Genomic DNA, 22,601 nt, shown 5'->3' on the forward strand with positions numbered 1-22,601 from the left:
TCTGCAGGAAGAGGTCAACCGCCAAGCTAGGGAAAGGTTGCAGGTTCATATTTTCGGGGCACATTGCACTTTGCATCTGTTTCTGTGTCTCTCACTCAGCTCATGGGAAAGCACAAAACAGACATGAAAAGACATAAAATTTTGCAACTCGGATGTTCTCACAGTTTCAGACTTTGGGTTTTGTAGTGCACGCTACACTTTTTTAGTGGCACACACTTACCGTAAAAGAGGCCAACTTCCTGACAGGAGGGCTTGTGGGCTGAACAATGCAACAGGAATAGATGTGTTAAGTAGAAATCTGAAGAAGCAAATTCAACTTGCTAGTCAACTACAGGGAAAGTAATAGTCATAATGTTAGATGCTCAACATTCCCTTTTCTTATTTACAATTTAATGTGATAAACAAAAAGAATTTGATCGGACTGACCTCAAATTTTCAGCAAAAAATTTATCTTAGACCTGCTAATGAGGCAGATGGTTTTATTTAAATGTTAACATTTTAATTATATTTAAAATAATTTCATCTGGTTGTCCACATGTCAATAAACTTTACTGTTATACTATTGTTTAAGAAAATTAGAGCTTAAACTAAATTAGTTGGCCACCCACCACCACAGTCTCTCTTATATAACACAGCGCTGCTGCTATTGAAACTCCTCCTTCATCGAGTTCCTCTAAAGATGCCTCGGCTTTGATCAGTCACCTGATTATTTCTGCTTTTTGGCTCCTTCTTACATGCTTTCAGCAGAAGTGGCACCTTGCTCAGCAGTGAAAATTAAAAATAAAACCAAATATCACAGTTAAAATGATTTTCCATGGGAGTAACACAATGAACTGGCTAATTAGTGCTACAATATTCTTGTCAGGTAAGGCAGTTTGTGCCTTTTATCTTTCATTGTCTAGTTATGCCTTCATTTTAAGTAAAATATTATGGAGCAGTATGTCTGTTGTGCTCATTTCCTTTTTTTCCTCTGTGAATCGAACTTACTGAGACGTGTGATCAGCCCAGTTAGTTTCAGAGTGTAAAAATAGCTTAATGAGTACAATATTTTGATTGCATTTCACCTCTAGCATGCACTGAGTGAAAAAACCCTTTCATAAATAATTTTGCAAAATTTAATTCTTGATTATTAATCCATAAATAATTCTGTGCTAATGAAATCATCACATATTTGAGGCCTGTTTCCAGTGTCACATTGTACTTTTTGATCCCGTGATGAATAATTTAACTAACACTGTGTTGACAAGAATTAAACTTGAGGGCATGGCATTGTAATAAAATGTTTTAATAAATTTACTTTTCAAGGGGTTATGAAACCATTTAATTTTTTTTCTTTATATTCATCACTATTTACATTAGATTCTCACTGAAGGCATCAAAACTATAAATGAGCACATATGGAATCAAAAACATGTTTTATAGTTTAGATTCTTCAAAAATCGCCACCCTTTATTTGATTACTGCTTTGCACGCTCTTGGCATTCTGTTGATGAGCTTCATGAGGTTGTCACCTGAAATGGTTTTCCAACATTCTTGGAGGAGTTCCCAGAGATGCTGCGCACTTGTTGGCCCTTTTGCCTTCACTCTGCGGTCCATCTCATTCCAAACCATCTCAACTGGGTTTAGGTCAGGTGACTGTGGAGGACAGGCCATCTGGCGCGGCACTCCATCAATCTCTTTCTTGGTCAAATAGCCCTTACAAAGCTGGAGGTGTGTTTGGGGTCATTGTCCTGTTTACAAACAAATGATGGTCCAACTAAATGCAAACTGAATAGGATGGCATGTCGCTACAGAATGCTTTGGTAGCCATGCTGGTTTAGTGTGCCTTAAATTTTGAATGAATCCCCAACAGTGTCACCAGCAAAGCCTCTCCCATACCATCACACCCCCTGTTTCACGGTGGAAGCCATGCATGTAGAGACCATCCGTTCACACTCACCAAAGACTCAGCAGGTGGAACCAAAGTTCTCAAATTTGGACTCATCAGAACTAAAGCACAGCTTTCCACTGGTCCAATGTCCAATCCTAGTCTTTCTTGGTTCAAAAAATCTCTTCTCCTTGTTTCTTTTCCTTAGTCGTGGTTTCTTAGCAGATATTTGACCATAAAGGCCTGATTCTCACACTCCTCTGAACATGTCTGTGAAGGTTCTCAGTCATCCATGTCATTGTAGTCAAAGGAGCTTGCAAAGAAAAGCGTCTGGACTTCTTTAAGTTGCTTGAAGACGTTTCACCTCTCATCCGAGAAGCTTCTTCAGTTCTAAGGTCAAATGGTGGAGAGTCCCAGATATAAACCTAGTGGGAGTTTCCCCCCACAGAGGGACAAAAGGATCCGCTGATGATCCTCTAATCGCCTGAGCCAAGGTGTGAAACTGGGTGTGGGTCCCAATCAGCCAGGGTTTCGGGTGAGCTCATTGTGAAACCTGGCCTCACCTTATCATGCGAATTCCAGAGGTCAGATGGCCCAGGATGTGAGTGGGCGTTAAGGCGTCTGGGAAGGGAACTCAAAACTGGATTATAGATGGCAGAGAGTTGGTGTCGTAAACCACCGCCTCTGTTCAAAGATGGTCGCTCACAGTGGACATAGATGGCTTCTTTCACTCCTCTTTCAAACCATCTGTCCTCTCTGTCCAAAATGTGAACATTGGCATCCTGGAAAGAATGTCCTTTATCCTTAAGATGCAGATGGACTGCTGAGTCTTGTCCTGTGGAGGTGGCTCTTCTATGTTGTGCCATGCGCTTGTGACCACCTCCACAGGACAAGACTCAGCAGTCCAACTATCTTCAGTTCTTGAAGTAATGATGGACAATTAACTTAGCTGATTGGTTGTTGCCATAATATGAATTCTAGCAGTTGTCAAATACGACTGTCAGCTGTGTATCAACCTGACTCCTGCACAACACACTGACTGATGGTCCCAATCTCATCAAGAAGGCAAGAATTTACCCAAATGAAACCTGACAAGGCACAGCTGTGAAGTGAAAACCATTTCAGCTGACCACATTATGAAGCTCATTAAGGGATGGCCAAGGGTTTGCAGCGCTGTCAGCAAAGCAAAGGGTGGCTACTTTCAGGAATGTAAAATATAATACATATTTAGAGTTATTTATATTTTTTTCTTTGCTATATAATTCAATATATCATGTATATATTTGATGTCTTTAGTATGTCTTTACAATGTTGAAAGTACTAAAAATAAAGATAAACTATTAAATAAGATGTGTCCAAACTTTTGACTGTATATATGGAATTTAAGACATAAAATTGACTCCAAACTGAAGTCTTGAGTGTGTTTTACAAGACAATAATTGCTCTGAGTTCTTAGAATTTAAAAATATCTAGCTTATGTGCTCTCTAGTTGTAATAAAAGATCACCCACTGAGGCAGACCTCAGTTCAAACTGCTACACTCCAACACAAATAAAGAGAAACACAGACTCTATACAATTTTCTGTATGTGGTATTCAACAGAGGTGCTATAATCACATTAGAGTACCTCTATTACTATATAAGTAATAGATTAAAGTTGTTTATAGTAAAACAAATGTTTTTTTTTTTGCTTCTTTAATTCTCAGTGTTAAATCCTGCACTTTCTTTCAATATTGATCCTGGGGCTTGGAAGACCCTGAGTAGCTCTGCTCCTGGTTTTGGGTACAAGGTGATTCAAAGAAAATCAGAGTAAGTCTCAAGACACATTGATAAAGTGTGTGTATGTTAGTGTATCACACGTACACACACATACATGTTTGTTAAATCTATGCTTGCAATTGGACTATTTGCTTTTTAAGAATATTGCTATTTATTACTAATTTTCTTCTAACAAACATCATAATAGGTTAGTAATAAATGAACAAACATGCAATATTTCTTAACAGAAAAGATATGTAGTGTATTTAACCACAGTTTGCTCTCTAGACTTACATTGTGGTCTGGATTTATCTCCATAGTTTGATCGTCAGTGCCCCACTTGAACACGAGAATGGGGGAATATATAGCTGCACCACTTCTCCTCCAAAATGTCAAGATATAAAACTAGAAGGTAGGTAACCATTAATTTGTAAATGTCTTAAAACTTCAACAGTAACTATTTTACCTTTGCAAAAATTCTGCTCAGACCCTGGCACCGAAACCTGGTTTGATATCTTTGTATTTAATATTGAGCCTTCAAAACTGAGATCAACTTACTTTTTAAATTTTTACAGCTATGAAATGAAGTTATAGTGAAAGTGAATTCTGTGTTGCATTCCTTTCTGTTGTAAATGTGCCGTGTAAATTGATCATGTAAAAAGGGAAGTGTATTAATTGAGGTGCTTTGTAGTCTTCGGCTTCACTGTTTCTTCCATTATCAAGGAGTTTTTTGTGTTTTAACAAATATTGCATTCTTTAAATACAGCCCCAGATTTGACAGCTAATGTGTCCCTTGGTATGTCAATGGCAAGTGATCCCTCTGGAGAAAACACTGTGGTGAGTTGCTAGCTCCAGCCCTTATGTTAAGTACTTTTTAAAATCACTGATGATCCAACTCAACTGTCTTATGTATGTAAAATGTCTTGTGTTAAAAATTGCATTGTGAAAAATCACTGAACCTTCCAGTGGTTCTCCACAGAATCAGCTAATTTTAAAAAAACAACACATTTTACATATTAGCTTAATGTTACTGGGTGACTGTGGTCCCATCTGCACCAGAATGCATGCCACACATACTTGGGCAAGATACTAACCCCAAGCTGCACTCTGATGCATCTGTCAGAGTATGCATGCATGTAAATGTCAGATAGAAAGCACTTACATAGGAAAAGGATAGAAAAAAAACATTTGTTTGAGTGGGTGTGAATGAGTGAGGTTGTATAAGAAAAGTGCTACATAAGTCCCAGACCTTCTACGATTTACTGGTACAGATAATGTTCAGTGTGGTGTAGATAGAGAGGAAAAGCAGGTCTCTCTGAATGTAGAAAGATGACAAGGGAATAGAAGTGAGGTTTGTATTTTGAGTGAGCTCTGTAGACTGGATTGAGTACCACACCTCCAGAGTTCCCACAGGTTTAACCTGTCACATATTCACACGCATGTTCCTGAAAGAGAGCAGAATCAGAAATTCTTTTAAAAAAAACAAAAACATTAGCTGATACTGAAGATTTATGTGGGAATTTATTTATTTTTTTTTAGATCTGATTGATTTTTATATGGAATAAAGGAAACAGGGACAGGAAATAATCAGCCTAATCAGAACTTGTCTTTGTCTGTTTTTAGGTGTGTTGTCCATCCATCCCAAAGCACTGCAAAAGTATCACCATGTACAACGGTGTGTGCTTTCAGATTGACAGTTCTAATTCATTTGGACCACCGATACCATCTTCTCTTGACGGTAATAGTAAACAGAGTTTGTGAAAATGTACCTACAATGAATAATGTATTTGAGAAAAAACAGATTTTAAATGATGATTCCATTTATTAAGGAAAAAATGTCAATGAGTGTGTCACATGGCTGTGGAGAAATTTTGGCCCTGTGGCGGCCCACTAGAGGGCTCCACTCACACCCAAGCAGGGAGGACAGGTTTTGTCGAGTTGTGTGGCGCGACGTGTTCAGTTAATGTGTTGTGATGAATAAAATCGGAGTGGAAAGTTAGAGCTTCTGTTTTGTCTTTACTATACCTCCACAGCACACTTTTTTTTTTTGAGAAGTGTTTTAATTCAGCCCGCCGGTGGGTTTTAGACTGTGAATGCCCTTTTTAATGTCATGTTAATCTGCGTTAGGTCCAGACTTTGACTAGGCAACTTCAAAACCTTTATTCTCTCAACTTGAGTTCAACTTGCTGGTTGTTTTAGATCATTCTCCTGTTGCATGACCCAAATGTGCTTGAGCTTTTGACATGATCATTTTGGATTTTCTGGTCGAGAACATAATTCATAGATCCATCAATTACGCCAAATCATTAGGAAGCAGCAAAATCAGCCCTAGACACACTGCAATCACCATGTTTCATTGTTGGTGTGATGCTTTTTTAATGAAATGCTGTGTTGGTTTTTCTCCAGATTTAACTGGACTCAAACAATTAAAAAAGTTCAGGTTTTGTTTCAGTGTACAGAATATTTCCCCAGAATCTCCAAGATATTTTTTGGCAAATGTGAGACGAGTCTTTGTGCTTTTTTGGTGATTTTTCTCCTCAAACTCTCTATTTGTATGCCATTTTTACCCAGTCTCTTTTCTATTGTTGAATCGTGAACTCTGACCTTAACTGGGACAAGTGAGGCCTGCAGTTCTTTAGATGCTGGTCTGGGTATGGCTGTGACCTTCTTGATGAATCGCCGATGTGCTCTTGGAGTAATTTTGGTAGGCTGGCCACTCCTGAGAAGGTTCACCTGTTCTTAGTTGTTCTTAGTTTTTCCATTTATAGATAATGGCTCTCACCATGGTTTGCTTGAGTCCAGAAAACTTAGAAATGACTTACAGATGTCAAAGATATATTTCACATCTCTTCTTGAGTTTCTCTAGATCGTGGCATGATGCTTTTTGAGATCTTTAGCATGCTTCAGTTTGTCATGCAGGTTCTACTTAAGTTATTTCTTGATTGAACAGGTCTAGTAGTCTGTACTAATTGTTTTGAGTCATGTTATACAAACATTTTTAACTCACAAGACGTTTGTGTAAGAAACTGAGATGTTTTGTCTTGCTTCTAAGTGACAGAGTCGATTCTGTTCATCTGGATGTTTAGAAGGTTGGAAAATCCTGTAGTCACCTGAGACTGAGAAAGACACTTGGATGAGTGATGAAACCCACTGTAAACACTGCATCCACATGAGCACAATCAACCTTCTGGGATTTCAAATAATTTAAGCTTTTCTGTATTTTCTTAAAGAAATAAAAATAAATGTAAACAATAAGACTAAGAATAATTGTGGTTGGAGATCCTATACATTAACTTTGGTAAAACCCTGATAAGATTTTTGGACCAAACTCATTTAATCCCTTAATCTTCTTGTCTCTCTTGTTAAACTAACATAGACAACAGCGACTGAGCTATGCCACTAAATAGACAAACATACGTACTTTAGTGATTAACTAGCAAATGCATACTACATAGATTGTCTTTGTGTTATTCATAATGCCTTTACCGAGGTGCAAAATTCTTTTGCTTTGCTTTTTATATGAGTGAAAAAATATAAAAATCACCCCATAAAACTAAATCTAATTTTGAATCCATTTCTTTGACAGACTGTGAAACACAAGCCGACCTTGCCTTTCTGTTGGATGGTTCAGGCAGCGTATCTGGTCCTGATTTTCGAACAATGAAGAAGTTTGTGAAAGATCTAATTGTATCATTTCTCTCAAGTGACACACAGGTGAGACACTGTTGTCCCTCTGCTACTTAAATAACAGCAAATCATGACATAGATTACATCTTTGTTTGCATTTAACACCATAAAATATAATCTAACACATGTTTCACATATTTTTTCTTTCTTTCAGTTTTCTGTTTCCCAGTTCTCCAGTGCACCACAGATTCATTTTAACTTTCAAAAATTTAACTTAACTGAAATGGAAGATAAAATCAATAGAATTCAGCAACACATGGGACAGACTTTCACGGCTAAGGCCATCAAAGAAGTTGTGTAAGTGATGCAAAGATATTACTGAAGCATTGCATTTTTCAGTGAATCTGACCACAGTAACTACTGTGCATGTTCAGTATTATGTTCTACAAAGTGGACAAGATGGCACAAACCAAGGCCAATTTGAAATACATGCAGATCTAATGCTGCATCTGCAAAGTACAAAAATATCTGTATTTTGGAAAAATTATGAAAAATATGAATGACACTGAAATATGTATGACCACAAGGTGCACTTTTAAAAATACTTTGTGTTGAAATTTCATTTTATTATTATTTTTTTATTTGATAGGGAAAAAGTTTTCAGCCCACAGCAAGGCTCCAGACCAAATGTGAAGAAGGTCTTGATTGTAATTACTGATGGAGCATCTAATGACCGTGAGAACCTGGAAGGTGCAGTAGAGCAAGCAAAAAATAAATCAATTGCTCGATTTGTTATTGGGGTAAGCACTTCAGTTATTTAAACTTGTAGAATATTGAGTTTCGTATTGATTGATGATGCTGTCACTTGTCAGACATGCTGTGAATTAGTTCTGCCATTCAGTCAACAAGAAATAACTGTTATTGTTGATTTGAGTTCTTTTCAGTGTTAGAGAGTATAATATCTGTGTGTAGATTTCATTTTAAATCAGGTGAGATTTAAGGACTGTATTTTACCAAAGTCAGCAAATGATCTTGAATAGTATGAAAACTTAATCATAGTTTTTCCAATCTCCAGGTCGGGGATGCATTTGATAAACCTGAGGCAAAACAAGAACTGCACACCATTGCATCATCTCCCTCAGAAAAACATGTGTTTGAAGTGAAGGAATTCAGCGCACTTGAAGAAATAAGACAGAATCTACAGGACAAAATTTTTCCCATTGAAGGTACAAATATACATTCAACATTAAAGCTTTGTTAAAATTCCTGTCACATTGTATTCTTTTTATTGCATGTTACAAATTTTGTCTCATTTTAAGTTAAACAGCTTGTTGCTTTATGAAAAGAGCAATAAATACTCAGCACATTTATAATAAACAACAAAAAAGTCATTTGAATTCTTTACTTTTAGTATAATTAAAATTTTGTCTTGTTTATTTTTCTGTCACAGAAAGCAGTGGAGAGTCACTGAAAATGGAAATGTCTCAAGAGGGATTTAGTACAGTTTATGCACCTGAGGTAATTAAAACTACATGAAACTCATCAGACAGTCTAGTCTGATGAGAAAGAGAGATTCACATGTGCCACCTTTTGTAACTTGAAGGCAACCAGATAATTGAACACAGTCCAGATTTTAAATAAAAAATTTATTGTATATTAAATGTATTTTCTGTCTACACTGTAGGGAATTCAGATGTCTATTGTTGGTGCAAACCAGTGGAGGGGAGGCTACGTGCAATACACAACAGGAGGCCAGAAGGTGAAAACATATGAGGATGTGTCTTTTGAGCCTGACAGCTATCTTGGTAAGAATATTACAGCTTTAACAATCTAACTCAAACACATGTGATCATGTATATACACAGCTCTGCTGTAATTCTTTTACACAAACAAGTGGATCAGTTTGCACATGAAAAAAATTTAAAAGGAGAAATAAGTTGTCTTTCCTTTTTTGATTACCAAATTCTAGGTTACTCCATGGCAATTGCTAGAACCCAAAGTGGTTCTCTGACAGTTCTTGGTGCTCCAAGATATAAACACAGAGGAGTTGTGGTCTCTGTTAACAGAGACAACTTTGAAAACCAAACGATTGAGCCGTTGGCATCACAGGTATGAATTTACAGCAAGACAGATCTGAATGACCTTGTAAAAAGAAAAATTACCATCATAATCCGGCTACCCCTTCGGCGCCAGCTGTGGGCTCAATGCTGGAGCCGAACAAAAACTCCCTGATAACGACTGTGTTGAGTCTGTTCCTTCCCATTCCATGCAAGGCCACCTGGGTTGGCTGGAAGACTGTTTACTTAGCCTGGCAGGGCGAAGGACACTGTCTCAGCTGAACTATGGACACGCACTATACTGATCACTCACTGACGCATCACCCTTCCTATCCAACGCCACCTCCAACGCTTACCTCCCCTCTGATGTGGACATCGGGTCAGCTGGAGGCGCAGTCGAAAGATTGCAGCGGTCCCAGATCAGATGTACACACTGGAACACTTTCCCATGTTGCTTGTCTGTGTTTATTGTGCTATGGTGTGTTGATATCTGTGCATTCCTGTATTATCCTTTTGTGTTACACATTTCGATGTTTCTTTTTCCTAGCTACTTAGCCTGACCTGTCTCCCCAATGTGATGTTTGTGTATTGTATGTACGGTCGGCAAAGTCTGTCATCTCGGTGTGGGCAAAAGACCTGCAACTGACAAAATAAAGGCTATCTCATCTCATCTAAATTATACATAAATTATTTTTTCAAATAAAAATGTATATTTTTTTGCTTACACAGTATCAGACTGGTGAATATTTTGGGGCAGAGGTGTGTACCATGGACATAAATAATGATGACATCACTGAGCTAATCTTCATATCAGCCCCAATGTACATGGAGCCTGATAGAGAGGGAAGAGTTTATGTTTGCAGACTAACTGGTTTGGTAAATCAAAGTTTTATCCACTTCAATTAAATTAATTATTTTATTTGTCAACTTCCCTAATGATCATATAATATTCACTCTCCTGCTTTTAGTTTGTGGAGTGTAATTTTGATGATCTGTTAGTACTAAGAGGACGTGCAGCTGTCAAAGGAAGGTTCGGCTCTTCTCTTGCTGTGCTGCCTGATCTAAACTCAGATGGATTCAGGGATTTGGCAGTTGGAGCACCTTTGGAGAATAATGGTGAAGGCAGCATCTACATATTCCACAGTGAAGGAGGCGAAAGAATCAGTTCTACTTACTCACAGGTACACAGCATCAAAGTACTCACAATGATTAATAAACTTATCTGTGATGTAAAAGTGCATCTATACAACCTGCAGCTTTATTATTTAAAATATGTTCATTCACACAGAGAATTGCTGGCTCTGAGGTCCAGTCAGGACTGAAGTTCTTTGGCCTGTCAATCAGTCAGTCGGCTTTTGACCAGAGTGGTGATGGACTGCTTGACTTAGCGGTGGGTTCAAAGGGTAAAGTTGTCTTGCTGAGGTAAGTCAAAGATAGTCCAGCCATATGTTACTGTTGTCACTGGTACTTTTTTGTGAAGGTTCAATTGTAATGAATAGAATACTGCTAAAAACTTAGTGTAAATGTAAAATTTTCTAATTATAAAAAAGGCACATTAATGTAATTAGAAATTCTGTTTGCAGAATTTGCACAGTTTACTTCAAAATGTACAGGAAAATACAGGAAAAAATGCATTTTTTTGCAAAGAAAAAAGGGTGATGCACACATGCAGCTACACATAGAGTTTAGCCGAGCTAAATTGAACAGACAGAAAATCAGCAGTAGCTCACATAACCACTTGTTACTCCCAAGGTATGCATAAGGGCATAGGACTCACCAAAAACGGACAACAGAAGATTGGAAAAACACTCTGATGAGTCTGGTCTCTAACAACAATGGTATCCACAGTCAGCAGATCTCAGTCCAATAGCAGCTTTGGGATGTGGTTGAACAGGACTACAACACCTTATTGAATTTATGCAACTAAGAATTAAAGCAAAGGAGGGTCCATCCAAGTACTACCAAGGTGTCAGTAACAAACTTGGTGGTGATTGTAGATACTTCTTTAGAAAGCATTACAGATTTATAATGAATGCTTCCTTAAATCATTAAATTTCATTTAAAACATATCTGGTTGATGCCATATAATAAGAGAAAATGTTCTTTACTTAGAAAATTAACATCTCTCACTGACCCCAAACTTTTAGTAGCAGAGATATTGATAGAAATAAGTAGACATAGTGGTTTATAAAATGTGCAGTGCGAGTAAATCAAAGAAAAGTGCGCACAGTTGTGAAGTCTTGATCAGAACAATGATCTACAATGAAGATTAGCTGTCAGCTTAGTAGTAATTACAAAGGTAATAGTCATTCACATGTCTAGTTCATCATCTCCTTTCCCTATTATAAGATAAGATAAGATAAGATAAGATAAGATAAGATAAGATAACTCTTTATTGTCATTGCACAGTCATACATAGTACAGTAGTACAATGAAATTGGAAAAACTGTCCTACGTCGGCACTACATATAACACAACACGACACGATATGACACATCACAACGTAACAAACAACACAACACAACACAGTATATTAACTTAGTATAAAAAAGAAGAATAAGTGTATGTGTATTGCACACTGTTATTATTGCACATTAATTATTATGTCCATTTCCAGATCAAGACCCATTGTAGAGGTAAAGTCTGAGGTGTCATTCAGCCCAGACCAAATCTCTACTCAGAATGTAGACTGCTCAAAACCATTGGAGAACACAGTTACAGTCTGCTTTACCATGAGCAGTTTGTCTACGAAAGAGCTACATGCAGGTTTATTATTCTTATCTGTTTCTAAATCACTAAACCATTACTTTATGTATGCATGTGCATTTGTAACATTTAAGTCAAACTCTGATCTATTCCAGCTCAAGCAAGGATTGATTATATGTTAACATTGGATACCACTCGCAAACCTTCAAAAAAACGAGCTTACTTCAGTGCGAAAGAACAAGAGCAGTCTGGATCAATTATTGTCACCTTGGGGAAAACGTGTTTAACTGTAACATTTTTTATTGAGGTAAATTCTATTAATAACATCACAATTATCAAATGAACCAACAGATGTTTAAGTCAGTAAAGAAAATATTTTAATTTTAGTCTTGTAGTCCTGCAACACTGACATTGCTCTCTTCTTGCAGGCCTGTCCAGAAGATGCTCTCAGTCCTCTTTCTAATGAGATTAAATTCAGTTTTTATGGTTTGCCTTCTGAGGAAAATCTCACACCAAGTCTTTCCCCGCATGCTCCAACAGCAACTAATTATCCCGTAAGCAATGTGCACTATAAGTGTACAGTTAATACTTTTGCCTTTACTTTTTATGTAAGTCTGGCATTGAGAAGAACCTGTGCATTTGTCAGGTCTTCAAAGAGTAGTGACAAACTCTAACTGAAAACACTGAATTAAAAATATTCAAGCCTTTCTAACTAGAGTCCTTGCACCTACAGAGGAACAAGATCCTTTTTAGAAGTTGTCGCGAAATCAATCAATGTAGAGCAGTGTCACAAACCATGGAGGCCCCTGAAAAGTGCAATCAAACGATGAGTTTATTAACAACCCGGAGAAAACATCAACATATGTCTTCTGACCAAAATACATCTTGTGGATACTTATAAACCAGTGGGGTACATGCCCCCCCATGGCGTCAATGACAGATTAAAATAGGTTCCAGACATTAGTCACCGTTAATCGTACATCTTTAATAGCTATAAGCAGACATAGAACTTCTCTTTTCTATAACACCTTCCATACAAGGTAATAAACTTCAAGCCCTCAGGGTCTCTGAGGCTAATTATTGACTCTGATCGTCTGTTACCAAGTAGAATAAAATATATTAAGACACCAAATGAGTTAAGGCCTCAGGCCTGGCACATTCCTAGATTATATGTGTTATATGTATTGTAAGCATGCATGCAATCATCCTTCTATGTTCTAGTTTCCCTCAGCATGTATCACCTGGACAGTCACGCCAGTGAAGCTTAAGACCCTTAATGAACTGAATATCAACTCAAAATAAGCACAGATATGCAATATGTATAAAATACTTCTAACCGTACTTGTAATAAAAGTTAACATAATGGAAGGATCCTCAAATGGACATCTTCATTAAACAACTCTAATGCAGTATCAATACTGTGAGAAATATTATTACATGAAATAATGCTGTAAAGAATGTTATTAATGCAATTATAATGATGCAGATTATATGGCAGCAATAAAAGAATTTCTGTATCTCCACAAAGTGGACCAAGAATATCGTTAGAAAGAATTTTATCTTCAGTACAGAAAGTTTTGGTTAATGTTAGTCCATTTCACAGCAATAAGCATGCAGCTGCTTAGCTTGGTGACATAACCAGCTAACACTACTCACCTAACTTATAAAAGAGAATACATTCATTGTTGCTGTGGAATACATAGTAATACATAGTAAGGTCCATAGGTATTACATTTACTCTTCAGCCTCTGAAACTGTACAAAAATGATCTGTTATTTCTGAACCATTAATGCAGACATTTGTTCAACCCTTTGAATTAAAGCTAAATATCTGCACTTCAGTCACACATTGTTTGATTTAACACTGACTTTAGTGGTGTACAGAGGTATAATTACAATAAAATGAAATTATAATGAGTGAAATGTATAATGTAAATACACCATGCTTTCCTCCACAGTTAAATTTTGAGATCAACTGTGGCACTGACAAGAATTGCAATGATAACCTGAAGGTGGATTTCAACTTCACCAGGTGAGGCCCAGTTACTAAAGTTAAGCTTTACTTGTGTCACAGTCAGGCGACTGTGTGGCTCATGGATTTGAAAGGACCCAGCATGTAGAACACAGGAAGCAGACACGATCAACAAAAAGCCTAATTTAATGCTAATAGCTAAGTTAAAAATTATAACACATTCCCAAGAAAAGACCAAATCCCAAAACACAAGGGAATGGGAAATACAGAAAGAAGAAAAAAATCACGTTCAGGGAAACACTGGGGGAGGCCAAATACCTAGAGCCAAAACCCAAAAGACAATTATGTCACAAAACTTAAAAGCATTCCAAGAATAATAAAACCAAGACTGGACACCAAAATAAAACCAAAAAAATAATCCAAAATTAAAAATATAAGTATTAAAACATCCGCTGAAAATCGAACTCAGACATATTTATGATTAAACTCAAATTCACAAAAAACCCCAGAATTTGACAACTTGTGTGCCTGGAAATGTGCTACTTTTAATTGCTTGTACATGAAGCATAAAAACACTATTCTACTGAAACATTTGAATAAAATTTATGGCCACTCTGTCAAAATTCTCCTTCCTTATGATTAATAAGTCACAACAAAGCTGGAAAGAGAAATAAAGAAACAAAAATAAAAAGAAGAGAAAAACACTAACACAAATAGTAAATCTGTTTACGATGGCGTATGAGGGACACAGAAGAAAAAATGTTATTTATTAATTTGAGAAAATTCGAAATGTGGAGATTACAATTGTTGTTTCAAGACAAACTGCCATGGCTACTGTACCCTCTGAGTCAATGAAATCGTACTTCAGAATCGTGTCATGCACTGTGTAAAGCAGGCAGGATTGGGGGACCCAATGAGGGAGCGGGGAATGAGGGAGAACACGACCCCAGACAGAGGCAGACGCAGACATTAACCCTCTCAGGCTCAAATTAAGTTTTAGTTGCTAATGCACAAAACAATACCTGCAGTGGTACTTCTGAGTAGAACAAATTCATAAAGTATGTATGTGGGGTAATCAGGTTGTTAGCTTTTACTTGTTGCAAATCTGCAATGCCTGCCTTGAGAGGGTTAAATACACAAGGGAATCAGGGCAGAGAGGAAACACCTTGGGAACATGGCTGGCAACAATCAAATAGACGGGACAGGTGGAAGCAAAACTGAATATGAGGCACATGAGACAGAAAACTATCCAAGTAAAACAGGAAGTACGAGGAACACAAACACTGGGACGCAAAATGCTGGAACCCAAGCAACAGAGGGAGGAGAGAGAAAGCGAGGGAGGAAAGAGGGCGAGAGAGCAAACAAACAGACATGCATAGACATCACTAGAGAAACCGGCAGATACACAACATGAAGACATCACTCACCTAATTGGGGAGGACATACAGAAGCAACACTATGCCAAACAGAACACAAAAGGAAACAGACTAAATGAATAGGAAACTAAGAACAAGAAACAAACGATGAAACAAAGAGGCACAAAGAAGTCCAAAAGTCCTTGAACCAAGAGGAAGAGTGGATTAGTAAAAAATGAAAAGGCAGGTAATGGACAGATGTAAAGATATCGATGGTTCACTAATTCATCTACTCAAGGCATCTTGTAGAGGGTATAGCATCTGTAGCAACAACTGTTATCTGCACATTTAAACTGTTTTTCCCCCAAATAGTATTTCAACTGTTTCTCGAAATTTAGACTTAATTTTTTAATAATGAATAATATATATTTTTTGTAATGTGGCCCTAATACTCTTGCATGTCTATTTGCCTGGAGACTCCATGTGTAAAATTATTTTTCTGCTTGCTACGACGATTAAATAACCAATACTCAGTGCAGTCTGTCTTTCCCCTGTTAGTGGGATGACTGTACAAATGTCAGGTTGAGTTTTTATGCTATTTCATCATGTTGTGGTGCACAATAAAGCATAGCTATTTAAAAGACTGCAATATAATGAAATATAATTGATCAGAGAATTACTCATGATGGCAGAGATTATCTGCTAAGAAACCTCCCAATGTAGATAAAAATTAACTTTTCTCTATTTGAACCCATTTTATATATTTTATTTCCAATTTTACTAGGTCATAAGCTGAAATATTGTACAATTTGATAAACACCATATTGCCTCCTAATGCCGAGTTTTAAGCACTATCCTACCCTGTGTCAGACTGGCAATCTGTCCAGGGTATACTGCTGGCCCTTGCCCAATGTTAGCTGTGATAGCAGTAGAAAGTGAGTGGATGGCTAATCAGTAGATGCTAACATGTTAATGCAATAAGTTAATATACTACATCCCTTAGGATCTGTAAGTTGTTACCATTTTAACATTCAATTGAAAACTACCATAAATTTAGCATTTTGTGCTTTTAGCTCAGCTGTCGTCTTGTTTTCCTCTCCTTTTATTCTCATCTGGCTTCATACTCCACAGATCCTCAGAGGTTAAAGTGGGCATTGATGAGCTTTTGAATGTCACAGTCACAGTGGAGAACAGAGGAGAAAACTCCTACAACAGCCATGTTATTCTCACGTATCCAGCTGGACTCTCCTACAGGAAGTTCACGAGTCAGCAGGTAAGGCATCAGGATCAAGTCTGTATCAGTTCATCACTGATCTGCTGCTCTTCCAAAGAATCTTTTTTTCCTAATAAAAGGGAAGAATTGAGTGCAACTCCTTGGACAGTGAAGATGGTTTATCACGAGGAAGGACAGACTGTACTATTGACAAGCCCATTTTCAAGAGCCAAACTAAGGTTTGTTTTTTAATTTTATTTGTACAAAAAATCTTTTATCAATTTGTTTTTTCTGACTTTTGCACAACTTAAGGACAAAGAGAAGTCACTCATCTCTCTCATTCCATTAAGGCTTCCTTCATTGTCTGCTATGGGATTGACACCAATAGTCAATTTGAGAGGAAGATATTTGTCACTGCAAATGCCACCAGGTACTGTTTCTCTGGTACATGTACTTTTCATTTAAGCAGTAGACCCACAGATACAGTATAAATATGCTCACCGCTCTCTTTCAGTGGAAATCAGGAGCATGCACCTACAAGTGAACTCTACAAAAAGAAATTGATTGATGTAAAATACAGCATTTTTATGACAATTAAAGGGTATGTGTTGTTCTCTTTGTAACAGAAAAGGAAACAAAAAAATAGAAAGTGACAACTGTTCTAATACATGGTATTTAATCAATCTTTAAAATATGTCTGTTTAGCTCCCGCAGCTATAACAATTTCACATTTGGGAAGAATGATTTGCAGAAACCAGTCCAACAATCAATCACGGTAGAACATGACATGTGTATATATCTGTATTTTGTAAAGGTAATTCTATGATTTAGATCCAACTATTATGCTTAGCTCTTGTTTTCTTTTCTTGTTTAGCTAACAAATGATATCAGAGCACTTCATAATTTCACTGTGTGGATCAAGGTTCCAGTGAAGCTTGGGGGAAAAGACATTTGGGTGCATCCGAACAACCTACAGGTAATATATATGCAGTAGTGTGCAAAAGTCTTAAGTCACCCTTCATTTCTTTATATGTTGCTATCAAAGATAAATGTAAGTGGTCTTGAATAATAGTTCTTTAGGCTTTCTAAAGGTTTTGCTGTGTTGAATATTAAAGGAGGAGGTCATACCAAATATTGACTTTCAAGCCAAAGTCTACACACTGTGTCTTATTTACTATATATAGATGTATGTTTGCATTTTTCAGTAAATTGTTGCAACTATTTTCCATTTTTCCTGCAAAACATAGAGAAATGATGGTGGCTCAAGGCTTGTACACAGTATTGTATGTTGTTTTAGGTATTGACTACAAAAATGGCTCATGCTTAGCAGTGTAATACATGCATGTGGTAACATTGGGACCATAAATCAAATGTATTATAGATTGCAGACTGTAAGAAAGGAAGTTATGAAGAACCACATGTTAAAGACTTTGTTCTTCAGATCCAAAAAAATAAAGTAGTGGTAAGTATTAGTCTAAACATTGTAGATTTAACATTACAATGGATCAACTTTTGTTGCATTTAGTCTTCTTTAAATGATCCACAGGACTGCTCTGTGGCCATGTGTAGAGTGTTTGAGTGCCTGACATCTATGGAAAGGCAGGAGAAGAGGACGTATGAAATCTCTGGAAACCTCACTTCACAGTGGATAGAGCAGGTAACTGATGGGACGTTTATGTTAAGTGCTACATTAGGGTTTTTTTTTCACGTCACACTTCTTCCTTACATGATACTACTAACTCATATATATATATTTTCCTATATATATTTATTTTCATTTTCAAATTCAGCTCATCCCTCTTGATTTTTTCTTAGATTGGACTTCAATCTGCCAAATTCCTCTTGACCAGCCAAGTCAGTCTGAAGTACGACCAAAGCAAGTACGTCTACTTTTCAACAGGGTCTGACTACAATTCTCCTGTTCACAAGGTGAGCACTTGTAATATATATAGTATATAATGTTATCTTGATATAATAATAATAATAATAATAATAATAATAATAATAATAATAATAATAACAGTTTCCATTTTATTTACAAACTGTCACTTCATCTTTCAGATTGAGGCAGAGGTAGAAGTGTACCCTGAGCCAGATTTTATCAAAGAGATCATTGGAGGATGTCTGGGAGGGTTGATTTTTCTGATTTTACTCACAGTTGTCCTGTATAAGGTGAGATGATGATCACACTTTTTCAATTAATTTTTTCATAAGAAAAGCTATTAGAGAACGTGGACAAATAATTAAATTTTCTTTTCATTAACATAATTTTTATGCACAGTTACTTGAATTTTATGTTTTCCCTTGCACTTCTAGGCTGGATTTTTCAAGAGTAAATATAGCAAGGTAAATACTGAAGAACTGGAAGATGGTCCAGGATAAAAACAAAGGTTCATATTTGTAGATCTCTATCTAATCTTCAAAGAAGGTCTGAAATCCCTCCCCTGCTCGCCCATTTCCTTACAATAGAACTTCCTACCTGGTGGGCAGGACCTGACATAGCAAAATCGGTATGGCCCGGATCTGGCCCACACAGTGTGCTTACAAATGGCCCACATACCGCAAAGAATGACGGCCCTTTGGTGGCCCAGATCTGGTTTGCCAGAGGTGGCCCACACATGGGCCAACACAAGGCCAGTGCTGGCCCAGAACAATTTCAGCTCTGGCCCCAGATGTCAGCCTAATGTGTACCTTAATCAAGCCATGTAATAACAACATGTGCCAGAACATAATAGTGCAAAAGTAACATGACAAAACTCTGTTCGGACAGCGAATGGACTGATTCTTATATAGTGCTTTTCTACTATCAGAGATTACTCAAAGTGCTCTATACGACATGCCACATTCAGCCAATCACACACTTTCTCCAAACTGAGTGCTTCCTAACCACATTATACACATTAAAACTCTTGACAAGCAGACTGGAGGAGCCAGGGATCAAACCACTAATCTTCTGATCAGTTAGTCACCTGCTCTACCACCTGAGACACAGCCACCCAGTGGTAAACATGAGTAAACCCTCACTAGGTTTTGGATAAAGTTGGCTACCATAGCAGTATAGTATTGCAACATGGCATTTGGGTCTTCTAACTAAAATAGGAAAATAGGAACATAAATAGTGCCATCATTGCCAGACCTGGCCCACATCTGGTTGACATATACCCTGCCATGACACCAGTCAGTCAGAAGTGCCAGCTTGATGCCGGATCTGGGCCAGACCTGTTTTCTATGAGCCTGGGCCACATAAACCAAACCACAATCGGGCCAGATGTGGCATGCTATCACATAAACAGTGCCATCTACGCCAGGGCTGGCCCATATCTGGATGACACCACTTACCATTCCAGAGGTCAGCCAGCAGTGCCGGCTTGACACCAGATCCGGGCCAGACCTGTCTGCTATGTGGGACCTTCGCAATGGGAATATGAAATGAACTGAAGAGATCTGAAAAGTAAATCTGAAATTGTTTATTCTCTTTTTCTGGACCCAAAAAGTAAATAAAATTGTTCAAATTAAACTGTACTTATATTTAACACAAGCACCTGAAGACCACCTGAAGACAGTGTTTTTAGAGGCCACACTATGAAGGGTTGTGAAATACTATCCTGTATAACAGACACTTATAGTAGTAAGTGTCTGCTATACAGTCATTTGCTTTCAAGTTAAATTTAATGCACAATATGGAAGGATACTCAAATAAAATGGTTGAGGTTGAATATAGTGAAGTACCTGAGTAGATGTAGAGTGATGCTGAAACAGTCCTGTAAAGAATTATGGTATGAAAGTTTTTAGAGTGACTGTACTATTTTTTTTAAAGGATAATAATAATTGCCCACCATGAAATAGCTCTGTATTTATATTTTTACAAACTGCATGTTTGTAGACATTATTATACAGCAAAAAACTTTTCATGTCACCCTGTAATGTATAATGAATGAAATTTAATATATTTTATATGCTTAAAAGGAAAGGTGGAAAGTAACGAATTACATTTACTTGCGTTACTGTAATTGAGTAGTATTTTTTGTGTATTTGTACTTTTTAAAGTCATTTTTCAAGTCGGTAATTTTACTTAAGTATATTTTTTAAAAAGTATTGTACTTTGCTACATTTTCAATCACACCTCTTACTGAGTAAATTAAAAGAACAAACAAACAAAAAAAAACCCAACATTGCGCTTCAGAAATACTGCAGGTAATGATGGGTAGTAGAACAAATTGGCGTTGGGTCACGATAAAGATGGAGTCTGACATCGGTGGTACGGATCCAGCGAAAAAAGAAACCCGGTTGAATTCTGCTGACCCTGAACTCGAAGAAACGGATGTGAACCTCTGGCCGTATTTAAGGGACCATTTCGGCTTCAAGTGCAAGAAAGGCAACAGCTTTATTATGCAGTGTAAGCTGTGTTTGCCCAGAGAGACCGAGTTAGCAGCTTTTAAAAATTCCACATCAAACCTGCGCAAGCATGTAGAGGTAAGTTAAATGAAACCTGTACATTTATTTTAGCAAAAAGGCTGTGCTCAAGTTAATCACATTAAGACATAAGCTGTTATTGGGCACGTTGTTGTCCACGCAACTTAATTTTTTTACAGGATTGGTAAATTGCCAAAAGAAAATGTGTTTACTTACATTTTTCCTGTTTGTTAATAATAATAATTTATTTTAAAAAAATAGTTAAATTAGACAGAAGACAGAAGTGGCTACTTTCTTACTTAACCCACATATGTTCACACTGCAGGCAAAAGAATAACATGTGCTATGTGCAGAGGTGTTTTTTTCTGTTCTCAAACTGATCTCCCTGTTGGAGCTCAGTCTGGGGGGAGTTATTTTTTTCTCCTTATCTTTCCTCATGTTGTGCATTTTCCATTGTTATACCTCTCTGACCTGTCTTCCCCATGTGATGTTTGTGTAATGTATGTAAGGTCAGAAGGGTAAGATGGCGCTGGCAAAGGTCGGCAGCCTTAACCCAATTTCCTTCGGGGTCAACCTTCAGGATCAATAAAGCTTTATTGAATTGAATTGTATTGAAATGCTCCTCAAAATTAACAGAGCAGGGCTATGTTTAAAAAACTTAAAACACATTTTTATAGCAGCTGCCGTACAGCTCAATTCAGTACTTGTTCTCTTATTTGACAGTTTAGAACACATTCTCATGTAAAAGAATTATATGGTTTTGACAGTTTGGTTGGTTTGGTGACCATTATCCATTTTGATGTATAGACTTGCACTTTAACTGCCACTGCACTTTAATTTGTAAAGTTTTTCTTTTAATTAAAAAACAACTACTTTGAGATTTATCCCATTGTCATTTTTGCACTACTCAGAAGAGGCTGTCCTCCTGCTGACAAAAAAGTAACTATGTAACTTTTACTCTGAGTACATTTTAAATGAGCTACTTTTTAATTTTACTTGAGTAAATTTTTAGACAGGTAATTTCACTTGTACTTGAGTAAAATTTCAGCAAAGTAATAGTACTTTTACTTGAGTAAAAATATTTTAGTACTCTTTCCACCTCTGCTTAACTGCTGTAGATGTGCAAAGTGCCAATAACAATGTGAATGCCGTTGTTCAATAAATTGTAAAATGTGTAATATTTATAAAAGATAAAGTTTTTGCTTCATCATTATCATTCATTATATGTAGTATGTGAATAAAATTCATTTCATTTTTCATACATAACTAATCATCCAGTGTAGAAAAACAACATATTGTTGAATGCATAACTAGTTATATATTCTCTCTCTTTTTGTGATTAAAAGCTTAGGACTCTAAACATTACAAGTTTATCTTTCAGAACCATCAACACAACATTACTGATTTATATTGTTAATTAACAGAGCAGGGGTCTCCAACCTTTTTTGTTCTGTGAGTTACTTTTACACAAAAAAGCATTAGAGAGCTACTCATCCTTAGCAAAATTTATTTATATAGCCAATTTCTAAAAGCAAGTGAATGCTCATTTTCTATATCTATCTATCTATCTATCTATCTATCTATCTATCTATCTATCTATCTATCTATCTATCTATCTATCTATCTATCTATATA

General features: G+C 36.9%; 1 protein-coding gene across 1 annotated transcript; it reads left to right on the top strand.

The window, feature by feature from the left end:
* Positions 1-560: 560 nt before the first annotated feature.
* Positions 561-19,298, top strand: LOC102292860 (integrin alpha-M). The gene is made up of 30 exons (XM_005947332.3): positions 561-865; positions 3,573-3,675; positions 3,945-4,036; positions 4,391-4,461; positions 5,248-5,362; positions 7,211-7,338; positions 7,466-7,608; positions 7,901-8,051; positions 8,327-8,477; positions 8,702-8,769; positions 8,936-9,056; positions 9,221-9,360; positions 10,038-10,184; positions 10,277-10,489; positions 10,597-10,730; positions 11,926-12,074; positions 12,170-12,321; positions 12,443-12,568; positions 13,972-14,045; positions 16,472-16,613; positions 16,694-16,792; positions 16,904-16,983; positions 17,068-17,154; positions 17,259-17,328; positions 17,428-17,529; positions 17,935-18,015; positions 18,100-18,210; positions 18,369-18,482; positions 18,615-18,725; positions 18,870-19,298. The coding sequence occupies exons 1-30, from the start codon at positions 805-807 to the stop codon at positions 18,933-18,935; spliced, it is 3,402 nt and encodes a 1,133-aa protein (XP_005947394.2). The 5' UTR covers positions 561-804; the 3' UTR covers positions 18,936-19,298.
* The last annotated feature ends 3,303 nt before the right edge of the window (positions 19,299-22,601 follow it).

This window comes from Haplochromis burtoni, unplaced genomic scaffold (genome assembly GCF_018398535.1).
Source record: "Haplochromis burtoni strain Fernald_Lab_line unplaced genomic scaffold, NCSU_Asbu1 Contig_520, whole genome shotgun sequence".
NCBI lineage: Eukaryota > Metazoa > Chordata > Actinopteri > Cichliformes > Cichlidae > Haplochromis > Haplochromis burtoni.

Coding starts and splice junctions, on each gene's coding strand:
- LOC102292860 (XM_005947332.3), top strand. CDS start 805: ATGATTTTCCATGGGAGTAACACAATGAACTGGCTAATTAGTGCTACA. Junction 16,614..16,693: donor GGAAGTTCACGAGTCAGCAG/GTAAGGCATCAG, acceptor TCCTAATAAAAG/GGAAGAATTGAGTGCAACTC. Junction 17,329..17,427: donor CAGTCCAACAATCAATCACG/GTAGAACATGAC, acceptor TTTCTTGTTTAG/CTAACAAATGATATCAGAGC.